We start from the raw sequence: 19,698 nt of genomic DNA on the forward strand, positions 1-19,698 counted from the left end.
AGAGGCCTCGGAAGAAAAGGTTAGAGCACTATGAGAGTATCAAAATCAAATGATGGCTTGAGCCATTTTAATCACATATATTGGGCAAGCATGTGCTTGTCCAAGATATACTTAAATATCTCCATGGAAACATCAAGCTCACTAAATTTGTTAGCCTTCTCTTCATCGAGACCTCTACTTTGCTTTAGATGTTGAGAGAGGAGTATGACAAGAGATTTGAAAATTGCTATTCGGTCGTGAATTTTTTTTCTCATGTAGTATAGCTGGATCTTTTGTTGCTTATCTATCTATGTTGATATACCTTGACAAATTACTAAGGATGGACAATCAAGATACACAATGATGTTGTATGATCCAAGCAAGAGTTGCTTGGCATTTCCACTAAACAAGTATTTGCTTGATAAATGAAGAGGAGATTTCTAAAACACTTGTGTTATATGTGATAATTTATGCTTTGCAATTTTAGGTTGATTTTCATTACATTGATGACTCTCTTGATAAAAGAGAAAGATTTTCATAAGCATGAATTTCCATTTCTATGTAGACGTTAAAACTTTCATTATATATATATATATATATATATATATATATATATATGTTGCTTTTGCTATTAATATGGCTCTACATAGAAGTAGCAAATCTAAGATCTTTCTTTGCATGATCAACTAATTAGAACCATTGATTAAAAAAAAAAAAAAAACGTACTCAGAACCGACAAGTTTCAAAACATAGGTTTCAGCTTAAATATGTGCTTTCGTGTTTTTTGTGTCACAATATCTTAGTCATAATACTGCAATAAAGTGAGACAACTGTTGAATGCTGCATTTAAGTATTCATTATGATGAGGCTTCTTGAACTCTAGGTTTTGAAAGGAATTTGTTTTGTAACTAACAAAGAGAAAAGATTGACACTTGCTGCTACCCCTATATCAAATTTGGGTGACCAGAAAGGGATGTATTTCTGAAGATAGTGGCAAGAATGGGTTGGGTCAAGCGGGCTTTTGCCAAATTGTAGCCTAGCTTGAACACTCAAGTCCGAGACTTTCGGTGGAGGCCCTGGTTTGGCTTGATCGCCCAGCCGATCTTGAAAAGTATCCAATCCTAAGATATTGAATTTGGCATATCACTGTTTTCAAATGTTTTTAGCTAGATTGTTTATTTTCTCAAAAGAAAAGATTTCATGATTAATGCTATCTGCTAAAATATTACAATGTCAAGTGATTAATTGTAGCCTTCTAGGAACTCTTTCATATATGTAGGCTAAGCTCTCACAAAATTGTAAAGTATAGCATTTCTAGTTTCCTTGGATGAATGCATTTTTTATTCCTTTCTTACTAAGATCAACTTTTTAACCTGATTAAAACTTTTTCAATAGTTTGAACTAAATTTGGGAATTCAACCACACTAAGGCTTGAGGCGGGAAAGAGAGGTGTCATTGTAAAGATGGTTATTTTAGTAATGAAAACCGTTTGAGAGAGAAATGGAAGGAAACATAGAACATAAGGATAATTACTATTTTTAAAACCATTCGCCACATTTTCATCTTGGTACATTAGTTTTGGGAAAACAATGACTGAATAAAATACTACATAGATTGCTAGGTCAACAAAATAAACCAAAAGATAGGCACTATAACAATCTTCATTATCAACCCTTGTTGTGATTGAAAAGGCATGGGAGAGGTCTCGGGAAGGCCGGCACAATTGTGTTGCCGTTGATCCTATTAATCCTTGGCATCTCAACCTCCCTTGTTGCAGACCTTCATTTGGTATAATTACCAAAAAGCTTCCCTATCTTATCTAGTGTTAATCCCCGTGTCTTCGGCATTATCTTGTAGAGTAATAACCACATGTTGCTTTGCAAACGTTGTGAACAAGAAAATGATCCCGCCAAAGGTGATCTCCTTACACAGCCATAAGAATATCGATGATGATACTAGACCCACCCCCTAGTTGATGGCAACGCCGATTGCACTCCTTTGTACGCATAGCATCGGTAGGAAAATTTCAAAACTGCACATTGACATGATCGTGGACATCTTGATAAAGAAGAAAATTGCGTATAATAGTGTCGAGACAACGCACACGATGAGGTTCTCATCACCATTTGCGACTTCACTAAGGAACACTCCAAGGGAGACGAGGGAGAAGAACATCCCGTCGATGCTGAACAGCACTAACGACCAGCAGCCGACCCAATCAAGGAGGAAGATAGGGAAGAGCATCCATACTGTCTTTATGATGCTGATTGTTGTGGTTGCGAGGAGCTTTTTATTAGGGTCGGCAATATTGTCGTTTGAGACAATGCAATGGTCTTGGAGAAGGGTGTCAATGCCAAAGGCCTATCGGAAGTAGTGTATCCTAACCGTACAGATCATTATGTGCCAAATGGACGAGGTTCGATAGAAGAGGAGATTCCGCCACTCGATGCTCTGTTGGGTAACCTGGATAACATAATCGTTGCATTTCTTAGGGATATCGACTGCCTTCTTGATATCTTTGTAGTGGAAAGCAGCCTCCTCATTGGAGTTGGAGATAATTTTGAAGACTTGCATCGCGTCGCCTAGGCGGCTTTGCATGATTAGCTACCGAGGGGATTCTAGCATAGTTAGGACCCCGATAGTGAGCAAGTATGAGGAGATTGCTCCCAACTTGAGCATGGCATGCCACCCAAGATCAAGTTGGACTTTGGGGAAGAAATAGTTATTGATGTGGCAAAAATGGTGCTGGTGTTGAAGAACACCTGAACCACCAAAACGACTTAAAGCAAAAAAAAAAAACATGTTGTATAAATTAGGAAAATGAAAAGAAAGAAAAGTCAGTAACTATTCCTTCCCCAAAGTCCAACTCGACCTCGAATTGTGTGCCATGCTCAAGTTGGGAGCGATCTGCTCCTACTTGCTCACTGTCATAGTTCTAGCCATGTCGGAATCCCCTCGTGGCTCATCATGTAGGGCCCCCTAGGTGACGCGATGCAAGTCCTCAAAATGATCTCCGACTCCAATGAGTTGGCTAAGCTCCTCTACAACGATATCAAGAAGGCGGTTGGCATCCCTACGGAGTGCAACAACCATATTGTCCAGGTCACCCAACAGAGCACCGAGTGGTGGGATCTCCTCCTCCTCTACCAGACCTCGTCCATCTTGCACATGACGATATGCGCAGTTGGGATGCAGTGCTTTCCATATGCCTTTGGCACTAACACCCTTCTCTAAGACCCTCGCATTGTCTTGAACGCTAGCATTGCCGACCTTGATAAAAAGCTCCTTGCAACCATGACGGTCGGCCTCATAACGGCAATGTGCATGCTCTTCTCCATCTCCCTCCTTCATCGGTTTGGCCGGCGGACGTTGATGTTGCTTAGCATCGATGGGATGTTCTTCTCGCTCGTCTCCCTTGGAGCATTCCTCGGTGAAGTTGAAAACGATGACGAGAACCTCACTATGTATGTTGTTTTGGTGCTATTCTATGCGGTTTTCTTCTTCGTCGGGATTGGCCCGATCACGTTGATGTACAATTATGAAATTTTCCCGCCGAGGCTAGGCACGCGAGGGAGTGCGATCAGCATCGCCATCAACTAAGGGTGAGTCTAATAGCATCATTGATATTCTTATGGCTGTTCAAGGAGATCACCTATGGCAGGATCGTCTTCTTGTTCGTGACTTTTGCGAAGCATCATGTGGATATTGTTCTACTAGATAATGCCGGAGACACAGGGATTAACCCCGGATAAGATAGAGAAGCTTTTTGGTAATTATACCAAATGGAGGTCTACAACTAGATAGGTTGAGATGCAAAGGATTAATAGGGTTGCCGGCGATGCAATTATGTCGCGACCATCCTTGAGAGCTCTCCCATGCCCTTTCGATCGCAACGGGTGTTGATGATGAAGCTTGTTATAGTGCCTATCGTTTGGTTGATTTTGTTGACCTAGCAATCTATGTAGTATTTTATTCAGTTATTGTTTTGCCAAAAGTTATGTACCAAGATGACAATGTGAGGAATAGTTTTAAAAATAGTAATTATCCTTTCGTTCTATGTTTCCTTTCATTTCTCTCTCAAAGAGTTTTCATTACTAATAATAACCATCTTAACAATGACACCTCACTTCCCCGCCTCAAGCCTTGGTGTGGTTGAATTCCCAATTTTAGTTCAAACTATCAAAAAAGTTTTAATTAGGTCAAGAAGTTGATTTTAGTAAGAAAGGAACAAAAAATGCATTCATTCAAGGAAACTAGAAATGCTAAACTTTACATTTTTGGGAAAGTTTAGCCTATATATATGAAAGAAGTTCTAGAAGGCGACAATTAATCACGACATTGTAATATTTTTGCAGGTAGCACTAATCATGAAAACTTTTCTTATGAGCAAACAAACATTTGATACTTTTCAAAATAGCGATATGTGCAATTCAGTATTTTAGGATTGGATACTTTTCAGTATCGGTTGGGTGATTAGGCCAGGAATGGCCTCCACCAAAAGTCTCAAACTTGATTATTTGGGATGGGCCACAATTTTGGCAAAAGCCCGCCTGACCCTGCCCATGCTTGCCCCTATCTCTTGAAATATATCCCTTTCTAGTCACCCAAATTTAATAGAGTAGTAGCAGCAAGTATCAATCTTTTCTCCTTGTTAGTCACAAATAAATTCCTTTCAAAACCAAGAGTTCAAGAACCCTCAACGCAATGATTACTTAAAAGTCCCAATGCATCATTCAATAGTTGCCTTACTCCACTGCAAGATTCTGATTGAGATGATACACATAACCTATTACAAGCTGAAACCTCTTTTTTGAAAGTTCTCTATTTTGAGTATTTTTTTTTTGGTTGATGGTTCTAACTAGTTGATCATGCAAAGAAAGAACTTAGATTGGCTACTTCTTTGCACAGAAAAAATAAGTTTTAACGGTCTACATAGAAATGGAAATTCTTGCTTATGAAATCTTCCACTTTTATCAAGAGGGTCGTCAATGGAATGAAAATCACTCTAAAATTGTGAAGCATATATTATTATATATAACACAAGTGCTTCGGAAATCTCCTCTTCATTTATCGAGCAAGTACTTCTTTAGTGGAAATGCCAATGAAGAGAAGGCTAACAAAAATAGAGAGCTTGATGGTTCCATGGAGATATTTTGGGAGATGTTCGAAAAGCACATGCTTGCCTAATTTATGTATCATGGTTTTTTTTTTGTTAATAGCATAAAAAACCCAAAATTGGTATATTTGTAACAAATTTACCCCAAACTAATGTTTTGACCACAAAAAATTCTAAACTGGTACATTTGTGGTAAATTTTCTCTCATGAAAACGTTATATTCCCCGAGGAGGTTCTACCCCATGGAAACGCTCTTTAATGGAACTTTAGCTTTAGCTGGTCATGACCATAATTCAAATACAAATAAAATAGAATAAATAAAAATTTAATTTTTCAATTTTTAATTGATCCTTGGATACAAATCACAAGAATGTATGTTCTTCCTTGAATCTTTCGTTGAGAGGTAAAGGATTAAATCCTTTTTAAGAAATAAAGTTTTTTGTCGGAATATGAATCAAATCAAACCGAGGGATCCCTTAACTATAAAAGGGATTAATAAAATGAATCACACTTTTGTGGAACAAAACAAATGTAATTGGACGTAACCAAGATAGGATCCAAAAAGAATAATAATGAAAATTATAGCATCGGTATGTTCCTTGTACACAGGCACTAGGATATGATAGCTTTTTTATGATCTAACATTCTTGCCAACACATGATCCTCATTTTGTTCAAGATTGTAATCTCTAGTGAAAAATATAGCCCCATGAGCAAAAGCCCCTGTCATGAGTCATGACGAATCCTGCGATGTATTGGTGATGAGTATATAATGCAGCTTGAGTAATAAAGTCTTGTGGTATGAACGCATAAGCAAGTTTTCGTAGTTTATGCTCTTCTAAAATGGAGATCTTGTAACTAAATAGTTATGATGTCAATTCAAGGATAAAGACATAACTAAAAAAAAGTTATTTTTCATTTTTGAATTTTAAAATTCATTTAATTCGAAATTGTTAGTACTTCGTCTGGATGAATCTTAGTGATGGAATAATTAAGTCATAATTCATCGGATGATTGTATCATTAACCCTTTTTTTTTTGTGAGGAACTTATCATGAATCCACTGATTTATGGGACATCACTTTCCGGAAAACGAATTTCCGGAAATCACTTTCCTTGAAACAAACACATCTAAATGTATTTCAGACTTCTGTAAAGTTGGAATACATGGGAAGGGTAAGCTGTTTAGAGCACATTACTCAATGGACAAAATTTGGGTACATACATGTGGAAGCACCAGCTCCCGCTGCAGATGACACAACGCCTAGACTTCTTGTCGATTCTATCAAGCCACCATGGACAACGCTCTTTAAAATATCCCATTAACGCGGTCGACGGACTTGAGCAACTTGTGGCTCTTCGGCTAGTGTCTGAGTTCCAGTTTGTGGTGGCACTTCCGTGGCACTTCCACTTGTGCCACCACAAACTATCACGTCATCTACCGCATTTGCGATCATACAGAGTCATGATCAGATATTTGAGCAATAAATAGGTGCAAAAAGGTTGCTCGTAGAAGTCTATATTCAGAGAAGAAAGAGTGAGCAGAAACCCAGAAAAGTTGGAGAGTGGTGTCTTGCACCTTAAATGAAAATCTCTCAAGAAAATAGTTTACGTAATCATAAAAGTTTACAGGATTTATCCTTTCAGGAACAGGAGCTCCTAAACGAGAGCTTCATACTGATTCCAGCTAAAGGAAATTGAAGGAATTAAGAATGGCATAGCAAAAGTATCCCAATACTTAAGCAGCACTCTTGGAAAAGGAATGAATTCCCAAAATGCGCATGGGCTTATCAACAAAGAGATGCATACAGAGAATCACGCACACAACATATGGAATAAACAATGATTAGGCACTTCATTGTTTGTTTTGCAAACAAACTTCAACAAGAATTGAATTAACGACTTATGGTTTCTGATTCAAAAATATCAACGGGAAAGAAAGGCAGGTGTTAAACAAAAGGTCAAGTTGTTGACTTGAAGATTAAACTGCTGCAAACTGTCAAAGAAGTCTATTTATTGACTTGGCCCAAAAGTAAGTTTCTCATGTCCGTTAACAACATTTCATAGGACCGATAGAAACGGTCAATGGAGAACAGAACAAAGTGACCTGTGTGATGAGAAAATCAATGGAGATTCGGTGAAGATTATAGGGATTTGTTCCCTAACTATATTGTTATTCTCCTGATTAAATAAACTAAGTTTGAAAAATTCAAAAAAATAAGAAACTTACTTGTTACTCAAAAAAGGCTTCCTGCCCATACCAATGCAAACCGAGCTTGATCACTACGCATACGAGCTTCTCAGTGTCCACGTTGGCTGCTAGCAGCCGGGTCAGCGACCCGGGTCCCAAGTCCGGATGTAGGAAGTGTAGTTCCTTAGCGAACAACAAATTGAGCACCGAGTCGCCGATGTACTCCAACCTCTCGTAGCAAAACGTCTTGTCCATGAACGTATGATGAGTGAGAGCTTCTTGGAGCAATTTTTTATTATTGAACTTGTATTGCAAGATCGCTTCAACGTCATCAAGACTTGGTTAGCTCTCGACACGAGTCGATTTGGGTTCAGAACCGCCTCTTTTTCAGTGTATGTCGAGCTCTCCTGATAAAATGATAAGCGCTTCCTCTTATCCTTTTCCCTCGTGATCGGAAAGTGTTTCTTCTCATTTTTGAAGCTTCCATGGCGTACAAAATCAGTTCATCGAAAAACCCCAAAGCTTGAAATGAGGAAGAGGATTGCGCTAATTTGTGCAGGTTATACAAAGAGATAGTTGGGCGAACGAACTGTTTGATTACAGCCAGGTAAGATCTTTCTACACTAAGATCGTCCTGTATAGCTAAAATTCTGTTCAGTTGACAATGCACAACTGTAGATTAATTAGAAACTGTTCTTCTAATTTTTCCATGGTATGATGCAGAATGAAGATTTATGTTCCTGTGACATTCCCGGAATAGACTATTTTGGTACCAAGAATAAATTGAAAAGCTAGTAAGCAAAGAAAGTAATCCAAGGCGATGTCGGGCAGTATGTACATACTATATTACGTAAGTCTAGAAACATGATCCCTCGTGAGCTTGACACGATACATGTCGGACAAAGAACATACAAAGTTTTGTTATAAGCCTTGAGACATAAACATCATAAGCTTAATTTTAAAGATTAATAGTATCTTAAATGGGTAAAGCGGGCGCTCACAACCCTCTGGAGAAGCGAGAACGGTGCCTTGCTATCCCTGGTCAAGGTTCCAATCCCGCTTCATAGTAATTAGAAGCCATTAGTTCATTTGAAGACTCTCCTAAATTAAGGCACTCCCCATATCACACATTCAAATATTTGAGCTGATTCGTGGACTAAACCGTTTTTTTTTTTAATGTATCTTGAGAATAATGACTAAATTATGAATTGAACCTACGTCTAGGTAATATTAAAATAATTATTTCACTTAAAGACTAAGTCTATGACTCAACCTAATTTAGAATCTAAATCCTAAATCTAACTCTAATTTAGAATCTAAATCCCAATCCACTTCTATTTGTCGAGTTCTAAAGTGATTAGATGGATTAAGTAAAGACCGACTTGTACTAAGCAAAGTCCTCAAAGCCGTAAATGGATCTTACTTAACATTCTCCAATTAAATGCCCCGACCTAATTACCCATCGATACGTATTCAGATGAGCAACCAAATGAGTAATTGAACAAGTAATCATGTTCAGCATATATATATAGTCGGAATGTTAAGCATATTTCAACTGACAAACATATCAATCAAGGAAAGTCAAAGTCAAATAGTCAACTTTACAAGTTGACTTTTCTGTTTTAACCCTGTCTATCTAATTTAACTTTATAACTTAGACTGACCAAATGACATTTAAATGGGGTGCTTGGCACATGCTTAAAAATTTTGGGAAGTCTACTTTTCAACTTTTTGCAATTTTCCCCTAAAAAACATAATTTGCAATTTAGCCACTTATATCCATTTTTCTCCTAAACATACCCAATTTTTCTAGAGTTCGGCAAACATAGCAAATCAACTCATCATGTCACCACAATTTCCATTCTAAATTTTAAGATGTGCTCTATAATTTCACAATTTATTGTATTTTCATATTTTTCCCACGACTATGATCATTTATGCGTTTTACCCAAATAGTTAAGATAGTTTTCGAATTCCGGATCACTTTTGACTCGGATCATGAAACCCGATGAAATTTTCCAATTTAGAAAATCAAAATATCCTTTAAAACTTATTAGTTTATGAATTTTCAAAATTCAATCATCTCGAGAGCATTCTTTTAAAAAAAAAATTGTCTGCGTTAGATTGAAAATCTGTAACTAAATTGACATCTGCTTGGTTTTTTGAAAAAAAAAATTGAATTAACTTCAATTTCAATGAAATTTAAACAACTGGAAACTTATGGATATGACTTTTTCCTATTTTGAGCTTAAGATTTTCAAAACTTTAAATTTTTAAAGGAGATTCAACCGGCAATTCTAAGAATAAAGCTATCTTCCTAGTTTCCGGATTTTGTTCCTAAATTTTGGCTAAGTTTGACCCACCAATCTCTCTAGTCTCTCTCTCTCTCCTCTAACCGTTTCCTGTTCTTGCTTTCTCATCTTTCCGACGAGGTTGAACGTCACAAGCTACCATCCGGAATCTTCTCACGATGGAGTTGGATCATCCTATTCGCCTCTGTTTGCATCGACGGTGGCATACTCACTCGAGGAATTCCTTCTTGAAATCTGGTCGCATTTATGTTCATAACGGGTTCAAATCATGATTGATAATTTCGATTCATCCATTTCAGTCTTGTTTCCTGTGATTGCAGAATGTCTAGCCTAGAGTAACTCCAATTTCCAAATTGTGTTTTCGTCCCATTTATGTATCTTGGTGCTGTTGTTCAATGGTTGTCTTGTTGCCGGAGGGGAAATAACTCGAAATGGATGGTGTGAGCATTAATATATGCTTCTGGTTTGTCTACCGCCTTTACTCTATCAACTTACTTTGATCGTGACTTGATTATCCTGTTTGTGAATGTTCAGTTTCAGGCGATCTTCTTTGAATTATGTGCCTCCTTTATCATTTTGTTCTTATTTAACCGATCTTGAAATTTAGCAATTCTTTGCTTTTAATTTTGTGATGCCGACGTCTTATGTGCGATGCTTAAAGAAACCCTTTATTCCATTCCTAGAAAGCTTCAAGGGTGGTGTTCAAATGAACTTACTGTCTTTGGTTTTATCATTTGTCATGATCTCACCTTGAATTCTCAATCAAATTGGCCCTCACTAGATTGAGACTTTTTTCCCTATATTGAGGGGCTAAATCAGAAATATCGTACGGTGCTTCTAGTGTGATACAGTTAGAAATGTCTAATGTCTATGTAGAAACACAAAAGATTAGATTATGTACATAATAAGATTGGCTAGAGTAGCTTCCACAAATTTAGAATAGAGAACAAATAGCACTGGAATAGCTATACCACAGTTTGGCTCGTATAGAATCTGTTTGAAGACCATGTTTGGCTTGCAAGATTTAGAAAATGAATAATCCAACTAGTTTTCATCTGTATGACTAAAGCTCAGTGCCTGTACTGTAACCATAATTTGTAAATTTTTTACTTTAAAAGCTACGAACTTAAAAAAGAACTTGTTTATAGTAGCCGCGACGTACGTTTGCATAATCTTAGAAAGGTTAAGTATATAACAATTTGCTAATGACTATTGATTGTGGGGGAGCAGCTATGGTGCCAGCTGATGGAGGTGGTCGTGGAAGTGGCTGGTGGGTTTGGTGGACCGGTAATGAAGGCGGTGGGCAATTTAGGTGATGGTGAGGATTTGCTTTCGATTGTCTTGTTTGGGGGGGAGTTGACCATTGGTGTCAATGTTTTCCAAATTGGAATACATTGGCCGATTCGATAAGTTGGACCGGATAAGGTAGGTGTAGTCCAATTATTACTGTGAAAGTGTCCGTGGTCATAGTCGGGATCAAGCTAGTGTTAACCCCGTTGGTTTGACCAAACCCGGTGTTTGGCAAGTAGTTCGGGAGTTTCGCCCCTTGTTCATCCCCTCTAAACCAATCTGGTTGCCTCATATATCTTGTAAAATCTCTTTCTTTTGTTGGAAGGTAGCTTGGAATAAGATTTTTATTTTTGAGGATCTCATGAAACAGAATTTCATTCTCACAATTGGTGTTGCATATGTAAGAATTCTAAGTAATATGTTGACTGTCTCTTCCTTCATTGACTTAGATCTTAAGCTTTGGAATCATGTCCTTAGCTTGTCTAAGGAAGCAAGGCTTATTGCAAGTAATGTCATTCGGCTTTTTGGTTATTGGAACACTTATGGAGGAGGCTCAATTTCTAAGAAGTCTCGGAGTGCTCCTCCAATGCTTTGGGTCATGTGGTGCATAGGGAAGCAACACAACAAAATAGTGTTTAAGGTTCTAGAATTTTGGGTTGCTTATGTATTGTGCTCTTTTATTCAGATTCGAACATCTTATAACTTCGCATAGTCTTGTGACGTTTTCTTTTCTCTTTGCTTTTCGTTCTTTCTTTCCTTATACATGGTTTATGTACTTGAATTTTTATTTCAATGTCCTTTATTCACTGGGTACATGTCGGACATGGATAAGAAAATTCAAGTCATTCCTAGTTGCACCAAAATGACAGCTATTCCCATGGGACCAACGGATATATCTATTCATAAGAGTTAAAGTGAGAGATACCATTGTCATTAACTTCACAGCATTGTGATAAAAGAAAGAAGCCATTGTCAGAAATGAAACTCTCTTTTTATATAATTATTTGTGGTTTCTATCCTTTTCTAGTCGAAAAGATGGTGAAACTAAGTGAAACCATTATTATGGTACTCTTGAAAAGGATCTCTTTTCGACTCTGAAAGCAACAATAAGGATGGCTAATAGAATGAGACCTTTTCATTTTGTCTTCCAAATGTATGGGAGTTGTTGATGAAACTAGTGCTATTGCAGGAGTGAAGCAGATTTTTTGGGCTCTCCACTTCCTGATGTTTTGAGATATGTACTAACTTCAATCTCTTGATAGACGTGGAGCCATCTCTTTTGAAGTTATTTGGAGACTTATGGTTCTCTTTTCTTTTTGTCTAGTATGGGAAGCATAAGTGCAATTTTTCTATGTGCTGTGGGTGGATCATACATGGGGAACGCATTGTGATCTGCTGCTGTCCAGAAAACTGCTCAAGGGACTCCTCCCCTTGTAAGTTCATCTTAAAGTGTTGTTACCTCACCTGCACAACCTTTCTTATGATTCATGGTTTGTCTTGATGAATTTGTGGATTACTAAAATAGCTCTAGACTTTTCTTTTATCATCACAAGAAATAATCACCCTTGCAGTCACCCAAAAATAGCTCCAATTTTGTTATTAACTGAGATTGGGAGCAATTCTATTGAAGGAACTTGAATGCTGCAATTAGATTGTAGATGGATGCTGGTTCTTGTTTGCTGTAGTATCCATCTTTTTTTATTCATTTGCCTAGTTGTAGCCTTGATATGGTAGCCTTTCCATCTTTTTTGTGGATATTTTGAAGTTTTATAACTCTGATAAGGGGACTAGAATGTCAAACGTGGGATCTACGCTATTTGAAATGGTCTAGAGCCAACAATATCTGATAGATTCCTCTAAAGAAAAGGTTAGAGCACAATGAGAGTATAAAAATCAAATGATGGTCTAAACCATTTTAATCATATAAATTGGGCAAGCATGTGCTTGTCGAAGATCTAATAAAATATCTCCATGGAACCATCAAGCTCCCTATTTTTGTTAGCCTCCTCTTTATTGAGGCCTCTACTTCTACTTTAGATGTTTTGGCGAATGAGAGAGAGGAGTATAATGAGGGATTGAAAACTTCCTATTTGGGTGATTTTTTTTTCTCATGCAGTATAGCTGGATCTTTTTTTGCTTATATATCTATGTTCATATGTCTTGACAAATTACTAATGATGGACAATAAAGATACACCATGACGTTGTATGATCCAAGTAAGAGCTGTTTGGCATTTCCAGTAAACAAGTACTTGCTTGATAATGAAGAGAAGATTTTTGAAGCACCTGTGTTATATGTGATAAGTTATGCTTTGCAATTTTAGACTGATTTTCATTCCATTGGGGACCCTCTTGATAAAACAGAGAGATTTTCATATAAGGCTCTGTAGAGAAGTAGCAAATATGAGTTCTTTCTTTGTATAATCAACTACTTAGAACAATTAACTAAAAAAACTTACTTAGAACTGATAACTTTCAAAGCAGAGATTTCAACTTGTAATTAGGTGCTTTTGTGCTTTATGTGTAACAACATCTGAGTGAAAATATAGCATTAGGACTTTTAAGCATTCATTGCTCTAAGGCTTCTTGATCTTTGAGTTTTGAAAGGAATTCATTTTGGGACTGACAAAGATAAAAGATTGATCCTTTATGCTATACCTCTATCAAATTTGGGTGATTAGAAAAGGATATATTTCTTAGGATAGGGGTAATCATGGGTTGGGCCAGGCGCGCTTTTGCCAAAATTATGGTCCAATCCGAACACTCAAGTATAAGACTTTCGATGGAGGCCCTAGCCTAGCTTAGTGCCCAACGGATATTGGAAAGTATCCAATCCTTAGATACTAAATTCGGCATATCACTATTTTCAATTTTTTTTAGCTCCACAGTTTATTTGCTCAAAAGAAAAGTTTTCATGATTAAAGATATTTGTAAAAGCATTGCAATGCTAGGTGATTGATTAATTGTAGCCTTCTAGGGCCTCTCTCATATATATAGGCTAAGCTTTCTTAAAAGTGTAAAGTTTAGCATTTTTGGTTTCCTTGGATAAAGGAATTTTTTGGTCCTTTCTTACTAAGCTCAACTGTTTGACTTGATTAAAATTTTTTTGATAGTTTGAAGTAAATTTGGAAATTCAACCACACCAAGGCTTTAGGCAGGAGAGTGAGGTGTAATTCTTGAGACTACTATTTTTATTAAAGAAAACTTTTTGAGAGAGAAATGGAAGGAAGAATAGAACAAAGATAGTTACTAATTTTAAAACTATTCCCACATTTTCATCTTCATACATAACTTTTGGCAAAATAATGCTTGAAATAAATACTACATAGATTGCTAGGTCAACAAAATCAACCAAAAGATAGCACAATAACAATCTTCATCATCAACCCCCATTGAGATCGAAACGGCATGGGAGAGCTCTCAAGGAACATCATGACATGATTGAGTCATCGTCAACCCCATTAATCCTTTGCATCTCAATCTCCCATGCTACAAAATCTCCATTTGGTATAATTACCAAAAAGCTTCCCTATCTCCTCCAGTGTTAATCCCCAAGTCTCCCGCCTTATCTTGTAGAACAATACCCATAGGATTGTTCGCAAACGTTGCGAACAAGAAGACGATACCGCTAATGGTAATCTCCTTACACAACCATAACAATGTCGCTGATGATGCTAGACTCGCTCCCCTTATTGATGGGGATGCCGATTGCACTCCCCGGTGTGCACATCCTCAACAAGAACATTTCAGAATCGTACATCAACATAATCGGGGCCATCCCGATGAAGAAGAAAATCATGTAGAATAGTGATGAGACAACGCACATGGTAGGGTTCTCAGCATTGTTTTCAACTTCACCGAGGAACCCTCCAAGGGAGATCAGCGAGAAGAACATCCTGCCATTGCTGAACAGCATCAACGGCCGCGAGTCAACCCAATGAAGGAGGAAGATGGGGAAGATCATGCGCACCAACTTTATAAGGTCAATTGTCGTGGTTGTGAGGAGCCTTTTATCGAGGTTGATGATGTTAGAATTTGAGACAATGCAAGGGTCTTGGAGAAGGGCGTCAATGCCATAGGCCTATTGAAAGCAATGCATCCCAACCGCACAAATCTTCATGTGCCGGATGGAGAAGGTCCAGTGGGGAAGGAGGAAATCTCACCACCCGAGTGCTCTGTTGGGTAACCTAGACAACATGGTCGTTGCATGCCTCGATAATGCCGACAACCTTCTTGATATCATTGTGGCGAAGCTCCGCCTCGTTGTTGGAATCGAGGATCATTTTGAGGACTTGCATCACGTCGCCTAGGTAGCCCTATATGATGAGCCACCGAGGGGATTTCGGGATGGCTAGGACCCTTATAGTGAGCAAGTGCGAGGAGACTACTCCCAACTTGAGCATGTCATGCCACCCGAGATCGAGATGGACTTTAGGGAAGAAATAGTTACGGACGTGGCCGAGGATGGTGCCGATGTTGAAGAACACTTGAACCACCAAAAACCATGTAAGGAAAAAAAACATGCTACATAAATTAGGAAAATGAAAAGAAAAGAAAGTCGGTGAATACCTCGAGGAAAGATGCGAGTTTGCCTCGGGAGAAAACACGAGAAACCTTGAGAATATACATTGGGGTGATGGTAAGGGTGTAGTCAAGGTCGGCGGTGGCAAAGAGGTGGCCCACTTGGAGGTCGGCATGATTGCCACTGGAGCCAATGAGCAGGCAGTAAATGAAAAGGCCGGCCCCCGCCAACATGACCGAGTGGCGGTGGCTAATGCGAGTGGAGGTATGCCTTGCAATCAATGAGGTGAAGCATGATAATGCGGTGAGGATCATCATCAAGACCTCAACTTGCGTATGGGAGATATTCAGCTCTTTTATATATATTATTGAACCACTCATCAACGCCACATCTACCAAAGTTAAAAAAAAAAAAAAAGTTGAGATCACAATATCCCAAGAAAATCGTAACCATATAAAAGTATTTAAAAAGTAAAAAAATATGAAACATATTATCTGTTCAAGAACTTACTATAACCAAATAGTAAGGGGGTCGTGGAGCCGATGATGGCGCAGGTTAAGGGGTATTCGTTCACACACTTGTTTTATTTAGCTAGTTTCCCACTTGAATTTGGGGCTATTTAAGGACAGACGTGGGACCGTGAATGACTAAAAACAAGAAGGGTGCATAACAAAGAAGACAGTGAATTTGGTGCTGATTGGATGTTTAATGACCGACAAGAAGGGTCCTTATATATAATAGGGAGGGTTCCTAAAAATAGTACAATCGGCGAATGACTGAGCATGATGATGTACCTACACTTGCGGAGGACCAGCCTTATATAAAACATTTGGTTGGGATTTATTGAGCGAAAAGAAGCAAGGAAGGAGATGGAAAAGAAGACCGGCTGTGAATGACTAAACACATGCCTCAAGCACACCTTATTGTGGGACGCAAGGGCCTTGGTCTCCTCCTCGTTCATCTCCGGATCCTGAGCGAAGAAGGGCTTGCGAGACATGATCCAGGACCCACCCTAGTCCCACCACAATCTGATGGATCCTCCAAGCGGGGTCCCGATCGAGGAGACAAAACTAGTGCAGCATGGCGGGGCCATTCGCCGGTTGTACTATTTTTAGGAACCCTCCCTATTATATATAGGGACCCTCCTTGTTAGTCATTAACCATCCAATTAGCCCCAAATTCACACCTTCCTATTTCATTCATCCACAGCCCTACATCCATCCTTACATAGCCCCAAATTCAAGTGGAAAACTAGCCAAATAATACATGCTTGCGAATGGATACCCCTTAACCAGTGCCATCATCTACCCCATGACCCCCTTACTACTTCGTTATAGTAAGTTTTCTAACACATAATATCTTTTGTATTTTTTACATTTTAAGTACTTGTATATGGTTATGATTTTCTTGGGATTGTGATTTCATTTTTTAATTTTTTTTTTTTAAATTTAGCATATGTGGGACTGATGAGTGGTTCATTAATATACATAAAAGAGCTTAATATCTCCCACGTGCCAGTTGAGGTCCTGACGGTGATCTTCACCGTATTATCATGCTTCGCGTCGTCGATTTCGGGGCATATTCCCCCCAAAAAAATTGGTTGCCGCCACTCGATCATGTTGGCGGGGGCCGGCTTTATCATAAGCTGCCTGCTCATTGGCTCTGGCGGCAACTACACCGTTCTCCAAGTGGGCTGCCTCTTTGCCATCACCGACCTTGGCTACGACATTGATATCACCCCAATGTATATTCTCAAGGTTTCCCCTACATCCTCCCGTGGAAAACTCACCTCCTTCCCCGAGGTATTCGCTGGCTTTCTTTTCTTTTCATTTTCCTAATTTATGTAACTTGTTTTTTTGCCTTACATCGTTTCGGTGGTTAAGGCGTTCTTTAACGTCGGCGCCGTCCTCAGCCACATCAGTAACTATTTCTTCCGTAAAGTCCAACTCGACCATGGGTGGTGTGTCCTACTCAAGTTGGGAGCACTCTCCTCGTACTTGCTCACTATAGGGGTCCTAGCTATGTCGGAATCCCCTCGGTGGCTCATCATGTATGGCCTCCTCAACGACATGATGCAAATCCTCAAACCGATCTCCGACTCCAACGAGGAGTCCAAGATCCGCTAAAACGATATTAAGAAGTTTGTCGGCATCCCCGAGGGGTGCAACAACCATGTTGCCCAAGTTACCAAGCAGAGCATGGAGTGGCGCAATTTCCTTCTCCTCTACTAGACCTTGTCCATCTGGCACATGATGATTTGCGCAATTGGGATGTATTGCTTCGGACATGCCTCCGGCATTGACACCTTTCTCCAAGACCCTCGCATTATCTCGAATTCCAACATCATCAACCTTGATAAAAAGCTCCTCGCAATCATGACGGTCGACCTCATAAAGTCGGTGTGCATGATCTTCCCCATCTTCCTACTTGATTGGGTCGGCCAGCAGCCGTTGATGCTGTTCAACAACGGCAAGATGTTCTTCTCGCTGGTCTCCCTTGGAGCATTCCTCGGTGAAGTTGAAAACAACGACGAGAACCCTACCATGTACATTATCTCGACGCTATTCTACATGATTTTCTTCTTCATCGAGATGGCCTCGATCATGTCGATGTATAGTTTTGAAATGTTTCCGCTGAGGCTGCACGCACAAGGGAGTGCAATTGGCATCCCCATCAACCGGGGGATGAGTCTAGTATCACCATCAATATTCTTATGGTTGTGCAAGGAGATTACCATTGGCGGGATTGTCTTCTTGTTCGCAACGTTTGTGAACAATCCTATGGGTATTGTTCTACAAGATAATGCAGGAGACTTGGGGATCAACACTAGAGGAGATAGGGAAGCTTTTTGGTAATTATACCAAATGGAGGTCTGCATCATTAGAGATTGAGATGCAAAGGATTAATAGGATTGATGATGACTCAATCGTGTCGCGAGCTTCCTCGAGAGCTCTCCCATGCCATTTCTATCGCAATGGGGGTTGACGATGGAGATTGTCATTGTGCCTATCTTTGGGTTGATTATGTTGGCAATCTATGTAGTATTTATTTCAAGCATTGTTTTGCCAAAAGTTATGTACCAAGATGAAAATGTTAGAATGGTTTTAAAAATAGTAACTATCCTTTGTTCTATTCTTCCTTCCATTTCTCTCTCAAACAGTTTTCATTATTAAAAGTAATCGTCTTAACAATGACACTTCACCACCCTGCCTCAAACCGTGGTGTGGTTGAATTTCCAAATTTGATTCAAACTATAGAAAAAATTTTAATCGGGTTAAGCGGTTGAGCCTAGTAAGAAAGGACCAAAAATTCCTTTATCCAAGGAAACCAGAAATGCTAAACTTTACACTTTTGAGAAAGCTTAGCCTATATATAAGAAAGAGGCCCTAGAGGGCTACAATTAATCACTTGACATTGCAATATTTTTGCAGATAGCATTAATCATGAAAACTTTTCTTTTGAGCAAATAAACTGTGGGGCTAAATTTTTTTTGAAAATAGTGATATGGCGAATTTAGTATCTTAGAATTAGATACTTTTCAATATCGGTTGCGCGCCAGGCTAGGCCAGGGCCTTCACCGAAAGTCTTGGACTTGATTGTCCGGATTAGACCACAATTTTGGCAAAACCCCGCTGGTCCAGCCCATGATTACCCCTATCATAAGAAATATATCCTTTTCTGATCACCCAAATTTGATAGAGGTGAAGCACAAAGTATCAATTTTTTTTTATCTTTGTCGGTCACAAAACAAAATCCTTTCAAAACTCATAGTTCAAGCAACAAATACTTAAAAGTCCTAATGCAATATTCTGATTGAGATGTTGTTACACATAAAGCACAAAAGCACCTATTTACAAGCTGAAACCTCTGTTTTGAAAGTTATTTATTCATAGTTTTTTTGGTTGATGGTTCTAAGTAGTTGATCATGCAAAGAAAGAACTTAGATTTGCTACTTCTCAGCAGAGCCTTATTAACGGCAAAAGAAAAATACATATTAAAAAAATGGAAGTTTTTAATGCTATATAAAAATGGAAATTCTTGCTTATGAAAATCTCTCTCTTTTATCAAGAGGGTCATCAATGGGATGCAAATCAATCTAAAATTGCAAAAGCATAACTTATCATGTATAACACAAGTGCTTCAGAAATCTCCTCTTCATTATCAAGCAAGTACTTGTTTAGTGGAATTGCCAAGCAACTCTTGCTTGGATCGTACAACATCATTGTGTATCTTTACTGTCCATCATTAGGAATTTGTCAAAGATCTATAAGTAACAAAAGATCCAGCTATA

The 19,698-nt window shown here is 38.7% G+C and overlaps 2 protein-coding genes across 2 annotated transcripts; one reads left to right on the forward strand and one right to left on the reverse strand.

Annotated features, from left to right (window-relative positions):
* Positions 1-14,528: 14,528 nt before the first annotated feature.
* On the reverse strand, positions 14,529-16,404 carry LOC125312732 (probable polyol transporter 3). Its single transcript, XM_048271854.1, has 2 exons — positions 16,327-16,404; positions 14,529-14,966 (listed from the first exon to the last, which is right to left on the reverse strand). Exons 1-2 carry the CDS (start codon positions 16,402-16,404, stop codon positions 14,529-14,531), a joined length of 516 nt encoding a protein of 171 aa, XP_048127811.1.
* Positions 16,405-17,023: 619 nt separating this feature from the next.
* Positions 17,024-17,533, forward strand: LOC115747570 (putative polyol transporter 1). The gene is made up of 2 exons (XM_030683778.2): positions 17,024-17,209; positions 17,291-17,533. Exons 1-2 carry the CDS (start codon positions 17,024-17,026, stop codon positions 17,531-17,533), a joined length of 429 nt encoding a protein of 142 aa, XP_030539638.2.
* Positions 17,534-19,698: the final 2,165 nt, after the last annotated feature.

Source organism: Rhodamnia argentea, chromosome 10 (genome assembly GCF_020921035.1).
Source record: "Rhodamnia argentea isolate NSW1041297 chromosome 10, ASM2092103v1, whole genome shotgun sequence".
NCBI classification, from domain to species: domain Eukaryota; kingdom Viridiplantae; phylum Streptophyta; class Magnoliopsida; order Myrtales; family Myrtaceae; genus Rhodamnia; species Rhodamnia argentea.

What these genes read in the sequence shown, in the direction of transcription:
- LOC125312732 (XM_048271854.1), bottom strand. Translation starts at nt 16,404, where the DNA reads ATGTCTCGCAAGCCCTTCTTCGCTCAGGATCCGGAGATGAACGAGGAG. An exon ending in CCCTTGCGTCCCACAATAAG is followed by an intron (nt 14,967 to 16,326) that starts GTGTGCTTGAGG and finishes TGCTTTCAATAG; the next exon opens with GCCTATGGCATTGACGCCCT.
- LOC115747570 (XM_030683778.2), top strand. Translation starts at nt 17,024, where the DNA reads ATGTTGGCGGGGGCCGGCTTTATCATAAGCTGCCTGCTCATTGGCTCT. An exon ending in AACTCACCTCCTTCCCCGAG is followed by an intron (nt 17,210 to 17,290) that starts GTATTCGCTGGC and finishes TCGGTGGTTAAG; the next exon opens with GCGTTCTTTAACGTCGGCGC.